The 21,296-nt window shown below is 38.4% G+C and overlaps 1 protein-coding gene across 7 annotated transcripts in view; it reads left to right on the forward strand.

Moving 5' to 3' along the window:
• The window catches only part of LCLAT1 (lysocardiolipin acyltransferase 1), a 184,910-nt gene that overhangs the window by 55,250 nt on the left and 108,364 nt on the right, over nucleotides 1-21,296 (forward strand). For all 7 annotated transcript variants that reach the window (XM_058682946.1, XM_058682947.1, XM_058682945.1 and 4 more), the window contains 2 exons: nucleotides 10,436-10,604; nucleotides 20,278-20,476. In XM_058682946.1, the coding sequence (XP_058538929.1) occupies nucleotides 10,440-10,604; nucleotides 20,278-20,476 (364 nt within the window). In that variant the 5' untranslated portion in view covers nucleotides 10,436-10,439. The remainder of the gene's footprint in view (nucleotides 1-10,435; nucleotides 10,605-20,277; nucleotides 20,477-21,296) is intronic.

Genomic DNA, 21,296 nt, shown 5'->3' on the forward strand with positions numbered 1-21,296 from the left:
TTTCTGCTAGAACTTTATCCTTATGAGACTTTTATACACATGTATTCATGGGCTCCTATTTTATGTATACGAAGAGTTTCAGGAAACTCCTTGCTTGCTTTCCGACAGTCTATATACCTCCATCACTTAGCTCTTTGCACATTTTACTGGTTGGCTCTGTGTCTCATGAAGTGAAAAATGGAACGTGAGCTTAAACTTCAAGTTAACATGGATAAATGCTATAAAATAAATTCAGCGGTGGTTTTGAGTGGGTGCTGGCGTACTTTTAGCTTACCCAGGGTACGAACTTTACCATTCCTGTCTCAGTTTGTTTTTAATTGTAGTTTTTAATTTGTCTGTAAAACTTTGAGTTGATAGTATGACAAACAGTAATTTGTCTAAGAGATAGGACTTATTTCTGCCTCAACATTTAATCATTTTTACTTTGATTATGGAATTGTGGAGAAACAGGTATTGCTGGCATCTGACAAGCTGACTTGTTTTGGCTACATTGACGGTGCTTTTTTTTTTTTTTTTTTTCATTCTTCCTCTTTTACCTCTCTTTTCTGCTTCTTCCCATTTTGCTATGTAAGTATCAAATGGAAATGTCTCTTTTTAAAACATTAAAGAAAGCATCTATTTCTCTTTGACCACCAGCCTTAGTCACAGCCTCTTCCATCTTTACAGACCATGGAAACGTTATGTGTCCTTATAGACAGATTTATGTGCATTTACATTTATTTATATAAACCATATAGCATAAGTTTTTTTTTCCAGGGGTGTGGTTCCCCTCTTTTGAAAATAGTATCATACTCTTTTTCACTTAGCAATATATCTTAGAAAACTGTTCATTTTAGAAAATACAGTTTGACCTCATTCTTTCCACCTGCTGCATAGTGTTCCATGATCATTGGTTGTACCACAGTTTAGCCCTTCTCCCATCAGTGGACATTTATGTTTCTGATTTTTTGGTTACAGATAATGCTCAACTGCGTGTACAAAGATCTTTGTACACGCAGTTGAGTATTTCTCTGGGGTAAATACTTAGAAGGAATTCATGATGATAGGCATATTCAAAATTATTATAGCTTATATGTATTATTACAGCTCACCAGTGTGCCCTCTAAAATGTATACTTCTTTCAGCTGTGAAGGCAAAGACATCAAATGATGTTTAGAATACCAAAGGCAAAAATTAGACATTTTTGTCAATCTGGTAAGAAAACAATTGGTATTTTTTTAAACTTTTTGTTTTTAATGTTCATTTATTTATTTTGAGAGACAGAGCAAGCAGGGGAAGGACAGAGAGAGAGGAGAGAGAGAATTCCAAGCAGGTTGCATCCTGTCAGTGCAGAGCCCGATGTGGGGCTCAAACTTATGAACCATGAGACCATGACCTATGCCGAAATCAAGAGTCAGATGTTCAACTGACTGAGCCACCCAGGTGCCTCGGTGTTTTGTTGTCTTAATTTCCACTTTCTTGAAAACAGGTTGAACATTTGGTCATGTTTATGGGCCCTTTGTATTTTCTTCTTATAAACTTCATATGTGGAAGTGATTACTTACAAGGTATACAGTTTAAATTATTACATATATAACTTTTTGGGGTAAATATTGTTGAAATATACATATAGAGGGGCACCTGGGTGGCTCATTTGGTTAAGCCTCTGACACTTGATTTTGGCTCAGGTCATGATCCTCCTGGTCATGAGATGGGGCCCCGTGGCGGGCTCTGTGCTGATGGCATGGAACCTGCTTGGGATCATCTCTCTCTTTCTCTCCCTCTCTTTCTGCCACTCCCCCGCTCATGTTCTCTCTCTCTCTCTCATTCTCTCTCTCAAAATAAATAAATAAAAAATTTTTAAAAAGATACGTATAGGAAAGTAAATAGATCGCAAATGTATAGCTCAACAAATTTTTGTAAAGTGAATACACCACATGTAACCAGCACGCAAATCAAGAAACAGAATATTGCCAAAATCCTTGAAGCCCCTGGTGCCGCTTCTAGTCACTACCTATGCTCCATACCTCCCAGTATAACCATTAATGTTACTTCTAACATTATAAATTATTTTTTCTATTTTTGAACGTTAAACAAATAGAATCATACAGTATATACTGTCTGCTTCTTACTAGGTATCAACTTTTTTATTATTTAAAAAAAATTTTTTTTTAATGTTTATTTATTTCTGAGACAGAGACAGAGCATGAGTGAGGGAGGGGCAGAGAGAGAGAGGGAGAAACAGAATCTGAAGCAGGCTCCAGGCTCCGAGCTGTCAGCACAGAGCGTGATGCGGGGCTCGAACTCACAGACCGTGAGATCATGACCTAAGCCGAAGTCGGATGCTCAACCGACTGAGCCACCCAGGTGTCCCTCTAGGTATCAACTTTAAGTACACTTTAAGTAAAAGAATTGCATCAGGGTTGGGACACCTGGCTGGTTCAATCGGTTAAGCTTCTAACTCTTGATTTCAGCTCAGGTCATGATCTTGCAATTCGTGAATTTGAGCCCCACATCAGTGGGGCTTGGAATTCTCACTCCCTCCTTTTTCTGCCCCTCCCCGGCTTGCTGTGTCTCTCAAAAGAAAGAAGAGGGAAAGAGAAAAGAAAAAAGAAAAGAAAAGAAAAGAAAAGAAAAAGAATTCATCAGGGTTTAGAGATAACTCTGAGTATTTACACAGATAATTTCTTCTCTCACTAAGCTTTAATAAGATAGAGTCATTTTAACATAGCCCTAGATGTGCTAGAAACTCTCAGAATGGACCCCTCCCCGCCAGAGGGAGTTAGCAGACTTGTTTACTGAAATCCAGCTTCATTTTGGGTAGGTCTGAGGTTTGACCCCATTCTGTGCTCTGTAACCGCCTGTTGGGTTTATCAGAATTGGTAAACTGTGGTTTTATTTCATCTAAATGATCGTAACTAAATGCCTGCTTACCTTGCAGCTTCTTCTAGTATCTGGGAAAATATTCTCTTGTGCTGCTTCAGGAAGAATGAAACTGTGTAGTTTGTCTGGCTTTCCTGTTATTGTCTGTGTCATTTTCCCAAACAGGTAAAGGTGCCTGAGCAAACCTTATACATTATCCTTTCAGCTTCATCTGCCTGCCTTATGATTGCTAAGTTGATACAGAAAGGTGTTTTACCTTCTGTGTCTTTGGCTTATTTTTGTTCATTTGTTTCTTTTGGTGATTTGCTTGTTAAAGGAGTATACCTTTTTGTCTTCAGAATATCTTGAACTTAAATTCTTTAGTGTAATAGTCCAGTGATTTCTTGACATTAGAGACTGTTTTTTAAGTAAAATATGATGAATAAGGTCACTAATGTTAACATTCTTTTAAATTTATTTTTAGTTAACAATCTGCTTCCTAAAAGAATTTAAACTGATTTACAATAAAAGACATACATGATAATGATAATGCCAGTAAGAATAAAAAGGTTGTAAGAGGAGAAAGAGATAATAATAACCCTAATCTTTGCTTCTCAAATTAAATGTTAAATTTAGCTCTGAGGCTCTGTCTTTGTGACTTGAAAGGAAAACAGATACAGTTCTCACTGGGGAATAAAGCAGCAAACCATTTCATCAGGCGAGACAGATGTGTGTATGTTACTAAATTCTGAAAAATGCAGAAATATTCATCAGAATCAGGTCATGCAAATTAACATGCATCCAGGGATTTAAAAATTTTGTTGGATTTAAAAGAAATTAATCAACTCATACATATTTCACTTATGTTTATGAAAGAACTAAATCAGTGTGATTGTGTCTGGGTGTGAAGTATTTATTCATCTAGCTTCTAAGAGTAGTGCATAAAGAACACTACTTTAAATGGCACTGTTGGTGAGCATATTAGTAGCCACCATCCTTAAGAAATAGAATATTGCCAGTCTCCTGTGGACTCCCCCATGACAACTATTACCCTTTTATATTAGTCATTATTTCTCTTTAAAATTTTATCACCTATGTATGTATCCCTAAGCCATTTATGTATACACATGTATGTATGTTTGTATTTGAAAAGTTGAGAAGCAAGCAGCATAATCTATCATTAGATGAAGGCTCCTAGTGCAGAATCTCTGGGTGGTAGTCTGACCTCGTTGTCCCAGAGCATTGACCAGATCTGTTTCTGGGGAAGTTAGTGGGCAAGTTCATACATAAAATGAGTCCTAAAAAAACCACAGTCCAGCGCTCACCACAGTCAGGGCATCTGGTTGGAGTCTGCAGATTCTGGCTTTCTGGTGGGAATATGTTTTCTCCTAAATTCACCTTGAACACCCCCCTCCCACCTCGTCTCAGGAGTAGATCAAAACAGTACTTATGGTAGATAAAATGAGTGTCATCAGCTGGCCTGCAGGAATTTTATCAGAACATGTTCAAGAAGCCAAGTGCAGATTAGAATCTGTGCCAAGGTTCACCTGGACATTCTGTTCTTGGCTCAAAAAGATAGTTTGTTTAGGAATAAGGAATTTGGTGATATAGCTTTCAAAGAGTCTTTCTTCTGAGTTACCCATCCCCAATTTGGACTGGACACCTTCTCTGTCTTGTGCATGACTGTCATCCTCAGATCTTCGTTCATGATCTTCTTGGAGATTCCCTGGACCTCTCACCTATATGGGAGCTCTCATTTCCCATGTTTCATCCATTAGTCTTTGTTTTAGGAAGGCCATTTTCTAATAGTTTCTTGAAAAAAGATTGTATGGGAGGTACCTTTGAGATCTTGCATGTATGATAATGTTATTCTATTACCCTTGATAAAGTGACTGGATAAATAATTTTCTTGAGAACTTTGTAGGCATTGTTCTGTTTCATCTTGCTTCTGGTATTGCTCTTGAGATGTTTCTACTGAGAAGTCCAAAGCCAATCTCATTTTTAATCCTTTGTGACCTGCTCTTCTACCTTCTCTAGAAGTTTTGTAGAATGTCCTTTTGTCTTCTCTGTCCTGAACGTGACAGTGCTGTGCCTTGGTGAGCGTGTTTTCGTCCATTATCCTAGCTTTCAGCAGGCCCTGTTAATGTGGAGTGTCCTGTTCACCAAGTTTGGAGGAAAAATTTTAAAATTTTTTTGTTGTTGGTTTCTTCCCCTTCAATTCCTCACTACTCTCTTTTTAGTACTCGTATGATTTGCATATGGGACCTCCTGTTTGGTCCTCTAATGCTCTTTCTTTTTCTCCAGCCCTTTATCTTCTTGACTTTTGGTGGGGGGTTCCTCTGTTTTATTTTTCAACTCTTTGAGTTTTTAATTTTTGCTCAACGTTGTATGTGGTCAACTTCCAATAGCTTGTTTACTCTCTTAATGTTTCCTCACGTTTTTGTTTACTAGATGCAGTATTTTTTTTAATCTTTCTGATATGTTTAAGATAGTTTTCTTCTTCCTGAATAGTTTGTTTCCTTCAAGTTTATTTTTTTTTCTGTTTTAGTCTCTAATGTTATGTTATAGACTTTTCTCAGATGTCTCTTTATCTGCTTACAGTGAAAAATAGGGGACTTAAAAAGCCATTGAGGAACTTGTATGTAGGTGAGGCTTACATGAACTTTGGGCTTCACTATAGGGTGATCCAAGTGGACCGTTTATTAGGGTACCCCCAGTGCTTCTATATTGTTTTTCCTCAATGTCTGGTCAGATCCCCAGAGAAGTGCGCCCCAGTAGTCTGCCTAGAGCAGTGCTATTCAGTACAGTAGCCACTTGCCACATCCAATGAATAACTCCTCAGCTGAATTAGCTACATACAGCTATTGGCTATCATACTGGACAGCACAGCTACTGAACATTTCCATCACTGCATGAGGGTTTATTGGAGAGCACTGGACTAGGACTAAACTCTTGCCACCTGAAAGCCCAGTGAGGAAAGATGGTCTGGGTCTCAGCTTTAGGATTCTCTATGTGTAGGGTTACTTAATCCCACTGTGTGTCCCCTAATCTAGAAGCCCAGTTATACCTTCTTTAGAGAAGATGGGCTTAAACAATATGCTTAACTCTTTCTTACTTTTATTACTCATTATTTATTCTTTTTGTCTTTAAATCTTTCTTATACCAGTTCCAAACTCTCCACTGTGTTTTCTGGGAGTGCCCCTGGGTATAGATAGGCTCTTTAGCGCACCTCTGTCAGTATTAACAGTGCTGGGGAACCGAGTCCCTTAGTTCTGTACCTGCAAATACCACTGATATTACTGATACCTTACTTTTGAGGCTCTTGTTTTGATTAGATGAGAATGTTTGTAAAGTGCCTATTTTAAGACATGCTTGACTCATCAAGGTATATAGTAAGGTCCTTTTAAAACCTCAAATTTACAAATCCACTGTGTATCTAACTTGCCCTACCAAGTGCTTAGGAGGTAACTGAGACAGAATAAAGGGCCATTGAGATTAGGATACTGGACACTTGACCAGATTATTACTACCTAAATGATTTGTTTTTTTTGTTTTTTTGTTTTTTTTTTTTAATTTTTTTTTCAACGTTTTTTATTTATTTTTGGGACAGAGAGAGACAGAGCATGAACGGGGGAGGGGCAGAGAGAGAGAGGGAGACACAGAATCGGAAACAGGCTCCAGGCTCCGAGCCATCAGCCCAGAGCCTGACGCGGGGCTCGAACTCACAGACCGCGAGATCGTGACCTGGCTGAAGTCGGACGCTTAACCGACTGCGCCACCCAGGCGCCCCCTAAATGATTTGTTTTTTGACACCAGCCTCGGAGTAGTCAAATTTGGGAGTTTCAGCAAAATTTTGAATTATTTACCTATTATGGATCTTTTCATTGCTTATGAATAGTTCAATATTTAGGTGTTAAATATGTAACTACCAGGAGCCTTCTGTAAAGTGCCTGGCAAATATTAGGTGCTCAAAAGGTAGGCCTTTGAGAGTTTCCCCAACTTCCTCATCTGTAAGCATCCAGATGAAGTGATGTGGTCACGATATCAGGCTTTTGCGTGGTGGAGCTGGAGCAGATGGTCCCAGACCTTGATACCAGCATCTGTCTATGCTGGGATTTTTGCTGACAAGTTCCATGTGCTGTCAGTTTTGAAGGGAAGAGAAGCTGTTTGCTCTTAAGGCTTTTAACAAAACCAATCTATTTACTCACTGAGTCGACACTTATATATGCACCCTTACCACTTATCCCAAAACATGAGTCATAGGCCCTAGGTTTTTTTCTTACCCATGGTGACATGTTACAGGTGGTATTTCTTGGCTGTCCTGGCCTGGGTGTGTGCAGTTTGTCCCTGGGACCTGTGCTCTTGTGATTTCTTGCAGCTCCCCAATGGGTACACTATACCTAATTGAAATCTCATGAGTTACAGTTCCCTGCTTAAGCCATGCTGTTTTGTATTTCTGTGACTCTGCATGTTTTGTTTTACTGCCTGGAATAATCTCTCCCACCCCCAGCCTCACATCCTCCAAGAGTCTAATGCCTTCTTTAATCCCTTTTAGTACAGTTCATCCTGCCTTACCTTGAACTATCCTTAACACATGTTGCATGCTCTGTTATACCTTCTATTGTAGCATGTATCCCATTGAATTGCACTTATTTCTTAGTATACCTATTAGAATATGAGAACAATGCTGCTGCACATTTTAGTTGTTAGGTGATTACATAAGAACATTTTATGAAGGAAAAGAGGTTTCCTTCCTGAGCTAGAAGCTGTAGGTATCTGGTCTATGGATTTGTTTGCCTATCCCCTGCCCCATTTGGGTTGCTTCCCGTTTTTGGCAAGTATGAACGAAGCTGCTATAAACAATTGTGTACAGGTTTTTGTGTCATCATAAGTTTTCATTTGTCCTGTATATTTGGTAGTAGAATTGCTGGATTACATGGTAAGCATGTATACTATTTTGCATTGCCACCAGCAGTGTGTGTGAGTTCTTAATGTTCTGCATCCTCACCAGTACTTGGTATTGCCAGGTCCCCTCCCCCCCCCCCCCCCCCCATTTTAGCTATTCTAAATAAGCGTGTAGCTGTCATAACTGTTAACCGTGTTTGTCTGTGAAACCTGTGAGACTTGGAAGAAGACCGGATGGCGCTGGATTAAATGCAGAGCCAGGGAGAAGTTCATGAGGAGGAGATAGGCCATGATTGACGAGAGCTTGGTATGACTGCCATACTCACTGTGGTATCCCCAAGTGACTAGCACAGAGCCTGGCACACAGTGGGGTCTCTTTGTATGCTTATTGAGTCATTGAACAAATGATTGAGAAGTTAGGGAAAAGACAGGAGCAGGACAGAAAAGTAATTTTAGATGAGACTTGGCCTGAATAACCCCTGTATGTTCATGGGACACATCCTTTTCTACTTGAGTCTGTGTTTACATACGTGTTTAGAAGCTGACTCGGGCCTCTCATTCCCGGCCACTCGGCGAGAAGGACGTAGTATAATATCATGAAAGAAGTAGAAGGCAGGAAGACTTGATGCTTCCAGCTGGTCTGGGGACATGGGAAAGTCATCGGAACTCTTCTGGTCCTCCGCTTCATCACTGTAAAATGAGATGTTATTAGGTGATATCTAAGAGAAGAAATATACGGAGTTAAAAGAATTTAATCACATCAAATGAGAAATAGTTTACTAAGTGAGGAAGAGGTATGTCTGAGTCTTTGATGGATGTGTACAGATACAGTGTGGAGTCCCGTTCTTAAGTGTCTAAACAGAGCCAGCTAATGGCTAATTGGCAGAAACAGCAAAAAAGGGAGTTACAGGGTTTCAGATAGAGGAGCAGCACTGCAGATGGTCTTTTTCTTTTTCCTGTGTAAAAAAAGCTTAAATCTAAAGACTCGATAAAAGCTGCCAAGAGTGTCATCTTTTAGTGTGAAGAGGAGAACCTAGGCCTCACAAAGCAAAGCTGAGGGTGTGGAGGAACAAACACACACCTTTCTGGGCCCTGGGTGAGCAAAGTGGTCACTGCATTTCAGTGGTTTTTCTCTGTACCCTCAGTCCCTCACCCGACTTCTACTTAGAAGTTCAGATCTAGAGTTCAGAAAAAACCAGTTCTTACTCATTCTCTTTGTACTTGGAAGGATTTTGTACACACACCGTCAAGTACTGGTAGAGATTTAAAAACATACTCCGGGGGCGCCTGGGTGGCTCAGTCGGTTAAGCGGCTGACTTCGGCCCAGGTCATGATCTCGCGGTCTGTGAGTTTGAGCCCCGCGTCGGGCTCTGTGCTGACAGCTCAGAGCCTGGAGCCTGTTTCGGATTCTGTGTCTCCCTCTCTCTGACCCCTGCCCCCCCCCCCCCCCCCCAACTTCATGATTTGTCTCTGTCTCAAAAATAAATAAACGCTAAAAAAAAAAAAAAAAAAAAACCCCAAACAATTTAAAAACATACTCTGTACCCAGATAAAGTCGAATCTGTGTTGTTAAGGGATTTGACCTGTTTTATTGTCTGACATTTATTAAAGCACTTTGACATTTGAAATTTTGTTTCCTGTTCTGAATATTTAAAAAGAATCACAGGTCTTGATCACTGGAATACCTTTTGTAAAATGAAAAATTTAAGGCCATTATTTTCAGAATTTTAATGATTCCAACAGTTGTATTATCCTGAGGCAAAACATATTGTTGCTCTAATATAGGTTAGGTTATAAAATCAAATGTTTGATTATTCATTTTAAACTGTGTTTCCAACAGTTTCTTTTAAAATGTCAATATTAAGTGTTTCTGGTTATGAGGACCCTGAAAGTAATCTTTTGGCAAATAAAGTGAGGAATCTGACTTCTCTTTATTCTTTCAGCTCATAAAGAAAAAGCCAGTTTAAGAACAGTTGCCCAAAGACATTACTTTCAGGTTCTAGTGTGAAGAATTAACATTAAAAAAAAATTATTTATTTTGAGAGAGAGAGAGAGAGAGAGAGCAAAGGAGAGAGAGAATCTCAAGCAGATTCTGTGCTGTCAGCACAGAGCCTGACATGGGGCTCTATTCCATGAGCCATGAGCCATGACCTGAGCCAAAATCAAGAGTCACGCTCAACTGAGTGAGCCACCCAGGAGCCCCAGCATTTCTAGGTTTAAAAAAAAAATTTAGTGCATTCTATAAGATTGTCAACGCTTTTAGGCATGATTACCCTTGGGAAACTGTTCTGTAATTCTTGGCCCATTAAGTCGACTTTTTATAGTAGGGTATAAAAAAACCTCTGGAATATTTTAAGAGTTTGTATTGGGTAACTCATACATGTTTATGTTAATACTAATAACTAGATTTAAAAAAACCAAAGGCTCTTCTTAAATAATATAGCTTTGGGGTGGGGGGAGGAGTCAGACACTTACTCTGCTGAGAGTATTCATTTCTAATGTACTGGAAATTTGTTAGACCTGTAGGACATATAAGAGGGTCACCTTTATGGTATTCAAGCTCTTAAATTCTTTACCAGAGCCTTTTCTGTGGCCTTGTAATTTAAGATTATTTTATGCATTCTCAATTTGGGCAGTTTATATGTATAGTAACAAAATATGTTTTTTTTTTTCTTTACATATCTTTCAGAATCATGGTGTCATGGAAAGGGATTTACTTCATACTCACTCTGTTTTGGGGAAGCTTTTTTGGAAGCATATTCATGCTGGGTCCCTTTTTACCTTTGATGTTTGTAAACCCATCTTGGTATCGCTGGATCAACAACCGCCTCGTGGCAACTTGGCTCACACTACCTGTGGTAAGCTAGAGTCAGAGTTACTCGAATGTTACCCTTTGATAACGTGATAAGCATATGAATCCTTTCTGTTTCATAAGAGGTACGTTAGCATTTAGAGGAAATACAGAAACTAGAGAACATGAAATATAATTCGTGTCCTTGAAGTAATATCTAAGAGCCATATTCCAAATTAAGAGTTTTCTTTTATATTCCTCATGAAGTTTATTTCCTTCATTGATGTATACTTTACATGTTGCAAAATGCACAAATCTAAAGATATAGACAGTTAATGATGTAAAAATTCTTCAATTTCCCTTCATTTTACGAATAATGACAATTTAAGATTGAGATGAAACTGTTGTTTTGAACTTTTGACATTGATGTGATTGATTTAATTCTTCCCAGTAACCACAGAATTTAGGAATAAAGTGATTTCCTGACTGTGGGCTAGAATGAGAACATCTGTAAATGTAAGTGCGTACAAAATGTGTAGTAGATTCTTGGAACAGACAGGTGTTTTCTGCAACGTCAGTGCATACAGCTCTGAGCACATTTCCCTGTGATTCTGAGCTGGCCCAGACTCCTCCCTTGTCTGGATTAAAGCTGCTTTAGCCCTTCCCTGTTGCTGCTAACCCACAGTGCCTTCCCCAGAAATGGAGGGGCACCCATGTAGCTGCCTTTACCTTGAATAGGTTGTATTTCCTGAGACTGTTCTGTTCTTTCTTTTTCCTGAGCAAAAGCTGAAACTTCATGTTCCTGGGTTTACTGACCAGTCATGGTAGAGGTGATGGGGACATACCCGACAAGGAAAACAGGGAGGGAATCCTTTTCCTTCGAGTGTTGAAGGGTCTTTCTTCACCCTGTGTCCTTTGAAATGCTGTTGCCTAGTTGCCCTCAGGCAGACGGCCGAGGTTCCATTTGCAGAGACGAAGGTAGACTAATGCTGCGGACTCCTCCCGTGGAGGCTGAGGAGTTGTTTACAGTGCACCCTTTTCATATTTTAGAAAGGATTCTTCTGGTGAATAATTTTAAGAATTGCATTTGTGCCTTGTCAAAGGTTATTTTGTTAAAAAAAATTATTCAGATACATTTTATGAAATGTGGTATCGTTAAACTAAAAGTAGTCCCCCATCTCTCTCTGTCCCTCCTCCCTTTCCTCTTCCCCGTTTCTTTTCTCTATTTGAACTTAATCTACAGGCGCAAAGAAAGGGACTTAGAGCATACTGGTAGATGATAAATAACTGGTTCCGGATTAAGGAGAGGAATGAGAAGTCAAAGCTTTGAGAAATTAAATAATTTGCTGAAGGCCATACGCATAAGCAAATTATTTAAGCAGAGCTGAGATTAAACCTAGTTTGCTGCCATATCTAGGTGATAAGAAGAATCTTTCAGGATTGGTCAGGGTCACGTGACTTTAACTTACAGTGGTAAGAAGTTAACTGGTACCTCTTGATTGTTTTAAAAGAAGAAGGTTTGGAGTTCTTTTGAGTCAGGGAATGCCTCACTTCGTAAGGGAAAAAAAATCTGGTGACTACTAACACAATCAGTCCCGGTGGTGTGGTGATTCCTCACAGTGGAAGAGGAAAGGTGGTAAGGAATAGTCCTACAAAGCCTTTGAGAAGCCAAAGACCTAGGTTGCCGAAATACTTGGAACGAGGTACCCCTTAATAAATACTTGTTGGGTGAGAAGTGCCCTGGTCAGACTAGCCCAAACTTTGGTGTCAGAATTACGCTGGCTGGCTTCATAAAAGGAGTTGTACAATATTCCCTCCTCGTCTGTTTTGAAAGAAAATGGTGTGTCTGTGTGTGAACACAATTTAGTCACAACCTAGGGATTACATAATGTATCCTTAGTATGTCACAGTGTCCTTGGAGTTGGTATTTATTAGCACACTGCATAAAGTGTAAGGCTTGTGACCGTGTAGGACTTTCATTCCCACATCCTTTGTGCTGCTGCTGTCCTACTCTGTCTGCTCACAAAATAAACTCGACAATGCAGTGTTATAATTCTTTGCTTTACATGGTCTTATTTCTTTCAAAGAAATCATAGAATATAATCTCTTAATGTTTATCTAAATATTTTCCATTCATAGTATCCTTTGTTCTTCCTGTATATTAGAGTTTCTGTCTAGTGTCCTTTCCCTTCAGCCTGAAGAACTTCCTTTAGGTTTTCTTGTAGTGAGGGCTCCTGTAGATGGTTTTCTTTTATTTTGCCTTCATTTTTTTTTTAATGTGTGTTTATTTTTTTTTTATTTTTGACACAGAGATGGAGTGTGAGCGGGGGAGGGGCAGAGAGAGAGGGAGACACAGAATCCGAAGCAGGCTCCAGGCTCTGAGCTGTGAGCACAGTGTCCGATGCAGGGCTCGAACCCATGGACTGTGAGATCATGACCTGAGCTGAAGTCAGATGCTCAACCGACTGAGTCACCCAGGCGCCCCTATTTTGCCTTCATTTTTGAAGTATAGTTTGCTGACTGTGAAATTTCTGGGATGACATTTTCCTCCTTCTTTTCCAACTTTCACATTCTACTGTCTTATGCTCTCCTTGTTTTGTTGAAAAGTTAATTAGCATATATGTTGTTGCTTCCATTTATATAATGTGCCCTTTTCCTCTGGCTGCTTTTAACATTTCTTGTTTTTCTTTTTTAGCAGTTTGTTTTTGGTCATGTTATGCCTAGGTCCTAGGTTTCTTGATGTTAATTTTGCTGTGTTTCATTGGGCTTCTTGGATCGGTAGCTTTGTTTTTTCCAAATTGGAAAATTTGGGGCTGTTATTTCCTTACATTTTTTTCTGCTCCTTTCACTCTCATCCCCTTGTGGGACTAGAGTTGTAGGTTAGGTTGCTTGTATTGTTACACAAGTCACCAAGTTCACTGACCCTCTCTTCTGCCACCTTTAACTGCTGTTTTGTTCACACGGAGGATTTCTGTTTAAAATACTGTACTTTTAGGGTGCTTGGGTGGTTCAGTCAGCTGAGCATCTGACTCTTGATTTCATCTCACGTGATGATCCGTGCTGATAGCATGGAGCCTGCTTGAGATTCTCTTCCTCCCTCTCAAATAAATAAATAAACATTTATAAAATGTACTTTCAAGTTCTAGAATTTATGTTGGGTTCTTCAGTGGTTTCATAACTGAGAGTTTTCACCTGTATAATTCATTATAACCTTATTTTCCTGCAACTCAGCTCAGTGGTAAGACTGATACCACTTATTTTGTCAGGTCTGGAAGCAGCAGTCCCTTGCTTATTTATTTTCTTTTATTTTTCCAGTAGGAAGTACTTTGCATTGAATATTTATGATCTTACAGTATCAGTGTGGATCCACCTTATACATTAATGCAAAGTTTCTTTTTCCTTTCATAATAGCAGGAAGGATTTTTTGGTAAGTTTTGTTAACTGCTGTCTATGGCAGAATTAGTCAGCAGGATCCTAGAACATTAGTCCAGCAACTATTTATTAAGTGTCCACTATGTGCTGAGCATTTTGCTGGAATGTAATGATGAACAGGATGGATATGACCTCTGGCCTTGTGGAGGTAATGGTGTTCTACCTAAACTATCTTTCCTAGCTGTAGATATACACAGTTTGACCTGTTTCTGTCTTTCATTTGATGAGAGACTACTACTTCCTTTGTTAGAGGACAGAAGGTGACTTCTCAGGCTGTGAATTTTTAGAGGTAGATTTTTAAATTACTTTAAAGATACAAAGTCCATTGTTTCATTACAGCCCTCAAACATACATGGAATTTACCCACTAGAGCATGCTTATTTACAAAGTATTTCTCCAGAAAAGTAAATAAACAACTCACAGATTAACTGTACTAAAGTAGATATTTCTAAAAAGTCTTCTATAAGCTTCACTTAGTTGTTGTAAACCAGAGACCGTTCATTTTGAAAACTAACCTACTTGTGTAAGAATTCCTTCCAGAACAGTCTGCAGAGTGTCCATTCATTCTCTCTTGGTACATTTCTACAGTGAGGGGTGGTCTTTGGTCATTCCATTTGGGGACAGTTCTATTCAGCATAATCAATACTGTCAAGGTCACACTCTGCATGTGTCTAAGAGCAGTGTTTACTTCTCAAAATTTGGAGTCTTTCCAGCAGACCAATTGTTAGCTAATAACCTGGGATTCTGAAAACTGTTTGGAGTTCTGTCCTTTCACCATAAGTCATGACTTGGGGATTTAGAGATCATTTTCTAACTCCCCACGTAGGATACAGGTCTCTTCCACAGCCTGCTGATTCCAGCCCAGTCCTAGAACAAATAGCCTGCTGCTAAGAAAAGGGATGCTGTGTTTGATGAATGACTTGGGATTGCAAGACCTTAAATAAAGCAAAGGATTTCAGGAGCGAGGCTAAGTGGAGTCTGAAAGGCCCAGGCAGACTGGGAGATGAGGAACGCCACAGAGTTGGTTTTAGCTCAGTCTAAATAAAGAGTCATTGGAATGGTAATTGAGAGCTTGGGGCATAATGGTAAAACCAATTTTTCTGTGATCATGAAGGGAACCTTTAGACACGGTGGAACACTTGGAAGTAGTAATCAGTGGTCTATAAAAGATCCTCAAAAATCGCTTCCATAAAGCATTATGAAATTTCATAAGATTAGTTTGTCTTCTATACTAGTTTCTAGACTAGAAATAGAAAAAAAATGTAAGAATGGTGTCTTTTTAACAGTTTTTGATCTGGATAATTTGAATTCTGGAGTTCTTTACAGACGTTCAATTTTACCTCTGTGTAGTATATATTTGTAATTCTTTGTGAGACCTGTAAATAACGTTGACTTGATAATGTTTTATCTGGTATTACAAATGATGAATGTGAGTTTGAGATCTAGGCTGTCCAAAAGGTTATATATAACTTTCGGGTGCATTCTGATAGAGTGCTGGATGGCAAGGGAGAGAATGCCATATGATATGCTCCTGGACAGACAGTCTGGATTTATTTTGACATTTTCCATAATGAAAAGCGAGAGATTGTTTTGGGATCCACAGGATACATGAAATTGCACTGAAAAGATGAGGGTTGAGGTTTGGGATTTATAAGGCTTTAAGATTTTTAACAACTCTTCTGTGGTGCAACACACAATTAGTAATCAACTTCATCTTTCTACCAGTTAAGGGAAGGGCATTCTGCATTTCAATTCTCTGTAAAAACTGTAAAGTATATCATTTGGAAAGCAGAATGGAGCTGATCCAAGTTAATAAGCCATGGATGATGACTTCACACATGTCCTCTGGGCCAAGACATATAATTCAGTGACTCATTTTGGGAGTTGATGGCCCTTTATACTTACAAGTATGTGCTTGTGGGTCCAAGCCTAGAGGACTCTGCCATGATCCTCTCTATCATGGAGTGGGGCTTATAATTATTTGAGTGGTTATGGACCCTTTTGAAAATCTGATGAAAACTACAGGCATTTAGCAAAGTACCTGTTCATACTTTTCTTTTTCTTTCTTTCTTTAAACTAGGCTCCATGCCCAGTGTGTGGAGCACAACATAGGCTTGAACTCAGGACCCTGAGATTAAGACCTGAGCTGAGATCAAGAGTTGGATGCTTAACCAACTGAGCCACACAGGTGCCCCGTGTATACTTTTTCAAGAGGGGTCCATGTTTATTTCTTCTTTTTTTAAATATAATTTATTGTCCAGTTAGCTAACATACAGTGTATATAGTGTGCTCTTGGGTTCGGGAGTAGATTCCCATGATTCATCACTTACATACAACACCCAGTGTTCATCCCAACAAGTACCCTCCTCACCTTCCCCCCATCAACCCTCAGTTTGTTCTCTGTATTTAAGAGTCTCTTACGGTTTGCCTCCCTCTCTCTTTGAAACTATTTTTCCCCTTCCATTTCCCATGGTCTTCTGTTATCAACTTCCGCATATGAGTGGAAACATAGGGTATCTGTCTTTATCTGATGGACTTATTTTGCTTAGCATAATACCCTCCAGTTCCATCCACATTGTTGCAAATGGCCAGATTTCATTCTTTCTCATTGCCAAGTAGTATTCCATTGTATATATAAACCACATCTTTTTTTATCCATTTATCAGTTGATGTACATTTAGGCTCTTTCCATAATTTGGCTATTTTTGTTTCCATGATTTTCCACTTTTGTTAAAAGTGCTGCCATAGACATTGGGGTACATGTGGCCCTGTGAATTAGCACTCCTGTATCCCTTGGGTAAATTCCTAGTAGTGCTATTGCTGGGTTGTAGGGTAGTTCTATTTTTAATTTTTTGAGGAACCTCCACCTGTTTTCCAGAGTGGCTGCACACTTGTATTCCCACCAACAGTGCAAGAGGGTTCCCATTTCTCCACGTCCTTGTTAACATCTCTTGTTTCCTGAGTTAACTTTAGCCACTCTGACCAGTGTGAGGTGGTATCTCAATGTGGTTTTGATTTGTAATTCCCTGATGATGAGTGATGTTGAGCATCTTTTCATGTGTCTGTTGGCCATCTGGATGTCTTCTGCCCATTTCCTCATTGGATTATTTGTTTTTCAGGTGTTAAGTTTGGTAAGTTCTTTATAGATTTTGGATACTAACCCTTTATCTGATAGGTCATTTGCAAATATCTTCTCCCATTCCGTTGGTTGCGTTTTAGTTTTGTTGGTTTCCTTTGCATTGCAGAAGCTTTTTATCTTGATGAGGTCCCAATAGTTCATTTTTGCTTTTATTTCCCTTGCCTTTGGAGACATGTTGAGTAAGGAGTTGCTGCAGCTGAAGTCAAAGAGGTTGTTGCCTGTTTTCTCCTATAGGGTTTTGATTGGTTTCCTGTCTCACAGTTAAGTCTTTCATCCATTTTAAGTTTATTTTTGAATATGGTGTAAGAAAGTGGTTCAGTTTCATTCTTCTGCATGTTGCTCTACAGTTCTCCCAGCACCATTTGCTAAAAAGACTTTTTCCCATTGGATGCTCTTTCCTGCTTTATCGAAGATTAGTTGGCCACATGTTTGTGGGTCCAGTTCTGGGTTCTCTTCCATTGGTCTATGTGTCTGTTTTTGTTCCAGTACCATAATGTCTTGATGTTTATAGATTTGCGTTAACCTTGATTCCCAAACCAGATAGAGACCCCACTAAAAAGGAGAACTACGGGCCAATATCCCTAATGGACACAGATGTAAAAATTCTTAACAAGATACTGGCAAATCGAATTCAACAGCATGTTAAAAGAATTATCAAGTGGGATTCATTCCTGGGCTGGTTTAATATTTGCAAATCAATCAGTGCGATCCATCACATTAATAGAAGAGAAGATAAGAACCGTATGATCCTGTCCATAGATGCAGAGAAGCATTTGACAAAATACAACATCCTTTCTTTAAAAACCCTCAAGAAAGTTGGGATAGAAGGAACATACCTTGGGGCGCCTGGGTGGGTGGCTTAGTTGGGCTCAGATCATGATCTCACTGCTTGTGAGTTTGAGCCCCATGTCAGGCTCTGTGCCAACAGCTCAGAGCCTGCTTCTAATTCTGTGTCTCCTTCTCTCAAAAATAAATAAATATTAAAACAAAATTAAAAAAGAAAAAGAAGGAACATACCTTAACATCATAAAAGCCATAAATGAAAAGCCCACAGCTACTAAGAGCTTTCCCCCTGAGATCAGGAACACGACAGGGATGTCCACTCTTACCACTATTGTTTAACATAGTGTTGGAAGTCCTAGCATCAGCAATCAGACAACAAAATGAAATAAAAGGCATCCATATAGGCAAAGAAGTCAAACTTTCACTTTTTTGCAGATGACCTGATACTCTACGTGGAAAATCCAAAAGACCACCAAAAAGCTGCTAGAACTGATACATGAGTTCAGCAAAGTCACAGGATACAAAATCAATGTACAGAAATTTGTTGCATTTCTATGCTCTAATAATGAAGCAACAGAAAAAGAAATCAAGAAATCGATACCGTTTACATTTGTTTCAAGAACCATAAAATACTTAGGAATAAACCTAACCAAAGAGGTAAAAGATCTGTATGCTGAAAACTATAGAAAATTTATGAAAGAAATTGAAGAAGACACAAAGAAATGGCAAAACATTCCATGCTCATGGATTAGAAGAACAAATATTGTTAAAATGTCAATACTACCCAAAGTAATCTTGAAAAAGAAAACCAAAGCTAGAGGCATCATAGTCCCAGACTTTAGCCTCTAGTACAAAGCTATAATCATCAAGATAGTATGGTATTGGCACGTTTATTTACTTCTTGAAGGCTGTCCTTCTAGGACTTGATGTCTGTCAGGTTAACCACCCATGCCCTAAAGTGAATCTCTGCTGTGGGAAAGTAACTCACTGGGTCCTGTGAGATACCTGTTTTACTCTGTTAAGGTGTTAACACTCTGACTCTATAATTCTTTGGGCATAAAACATTTCTAACTTTTCCTTAGCTGGTATTCCCTTTGAACTGTTTTTTTCTTGGTCCTATTTTTGTTTTAAAGTCCTGTTGTTCACCTGTGTCATGTTCTTTAAAAAAAAGTTTTTGTGAAATGTAACAAACATATTGAAAGTTAATAAAACATAAACGCACACTTTATATATTAAGGTGTAACTATCAACCAGGTCAAGAACTAGAATATTGGCCGCCCTCCAGCAAGCCATCTAGCTTTCAAATCACAATCATCTGTTTGGTAGAAGTAGCCAGTAACTTGACTGTAAGATAGCCCTTTCCTTGCTGTTCTTTACAATTTCACTGGCTATATACACCTAAAATATCTTACTGTTTTAAAAAATTTCTACAGGACACTTTTTGTTTCGCTTCTCTCAGTATTATGTTTGTGTGCCATCCATGTCATAGACACCTGTAGTTCATTTACTTTCGTTGTTTCAACTGCACTGTACGTGCTGTGCTTCTCTAGAGGTTTTCATGATGTTGTTGCCGGAGAGAAGTTTTGATTTTCTTACCTTTGCTCTGTCTTGGACCAGTTTTCTCTCCATTCATAGTGAAGTCCTATATTAATTTGTTATATATAAATTATTGGAAAATTTAAATAAGGGATTGAAATCAAGGTTTCTTATTTCCTGTTTTTTTTCTCCACAAGAATTCCAGCATGTAATATACTTTCCTCTGAATATTTCATGTATATTATACGGCTGGTTAGCAGAAAAGTTAATTAAACAAATTCAAATATTTGGGCATCTTCCAGGTGCCAGACACTGTTGTAGGTGCTAGGGTTGCAGGACTTTATAAACATCTGGTTTATTATTTATATATTGTTAAATAGATACGTGTGTTTGTTTAAAGAGATCATAATAGAGAAAGGTATAAAATGAAGATTTTGACTTTCTGTTCCTTCAGCCCTGTACTCAGTGCTAAATTTCTTGATTATCCTTTCTAGAAAGTAATCATCCTATATGTCTATAGCCTTAAAAAATTATGCAGTGGAATCTTCTTGTGTATCTTTTACACTTTTTTTCAAGTTAATATATCTTGAGGATTTCAATGAAAGCTAACATTTAATTAGGAAGCTGTCAGAAACCTAAATTAATAAAACTAAAAATAGAAATACTGCCTTTATGTTCTCATTCTTCCAGATTAACTTCTTTTTCGAGATTTATTATAGAAGCCATAATCTTGAGAAACACTATGCCTTTGACTTACTAGAAATCAGATTTATTTACAGAACATGATACAATTTACCTATGGGAAATTATAACTTTAAATTGTCACATACCTATATTGTTTATTCCTTAGGCATTGTTGGAGACCATGTTTGGTGTAAAAGTTATTATAACAGGTGATGCATTCGTTCCTGGAGAAAGAAGTGTCATTATCATGAATCATCGGACAAGAATGGACTGGATGTTCCTGTGGAATTGTCTGATGAGATATAGCTACCTCAGATTGGAGAAAATTTGCCTCAAAGCCAGTCTCAAAAGTGTTCCTGGATTTGGTAGGTTATTCACAAATTATTTTAAGCTGTTCATTTAATATGTGATAAAACTACAGAATAATTTGTTAAACGCCACATAAGTATTAAAGTCATTCCCATTTTTTTTCTCACTAGCCTAAAAACAGTCACCAGTTTGTTTTTTTCTTCATGGATTACAAAAGATTATCTTTTTTGAAATACTTTACATTGAGAGACTAAACTTTCTCAAGGAAGTAGATATGGTTCCAGAGAGATCAGCACTTTGAAGGATATGAATTAATAGTTCAGTAACTTTTTATTTCATATCATGCTTATGGTGATTTAGGCCAGAAACCTACTCGAAATAATCTGATTCATCCACATTCATGCAATAAATGTTAATTGACAACCCATTGGTTCTTAGCAGTATACTAGTTGCTGGTATTTTCTGAACTTCACTAATCCATAGCTTTTTTGTTTTTTTTTTTTTTTAAAGTTTTCATTTTGCTTGTTGTATACTATGTTTAAAAATTCCTAGAAATGCAACATGTTGTATAGTAGGGATAAAACTTAACCCCTCCTGCCCCATACACAATGTGAAAGGAGTGGGGGAGCAGACTGAATATGTATTCAAACCAGTTATTCACATATGGGTATATGAAAGCCCCTTGACTGCTTTATCTATTACATCTCTACTTCTGTGGCTTCCTGTGTAACATTTATTATTTGAATTCTTTGCCTTCTGAACTCTGCCCCTGTCAGTGTACTGAAATAGTTTTGTGAGGGCAAAAGGCAGGTGTTGTCCTCAGGATGGACTAATCAGGAGATTTGTACTCTCAGGATAAACTGATTTCTTTTTTTT

Source organism: Neofelis nebulosa, chromosome 9 (genome assembly GCF_028018385.1).
Source record: "Neofelis nebulosa isolate mNeoNeb1 chromosome 9, mNeoNeb1.pri, whole genome shotgun sequence".
NCBI lineage: Eukaryota > Metazoa > Chordata > Mammalia > Carnivora > Felidae > Neofelis > Neofelis nebulosa.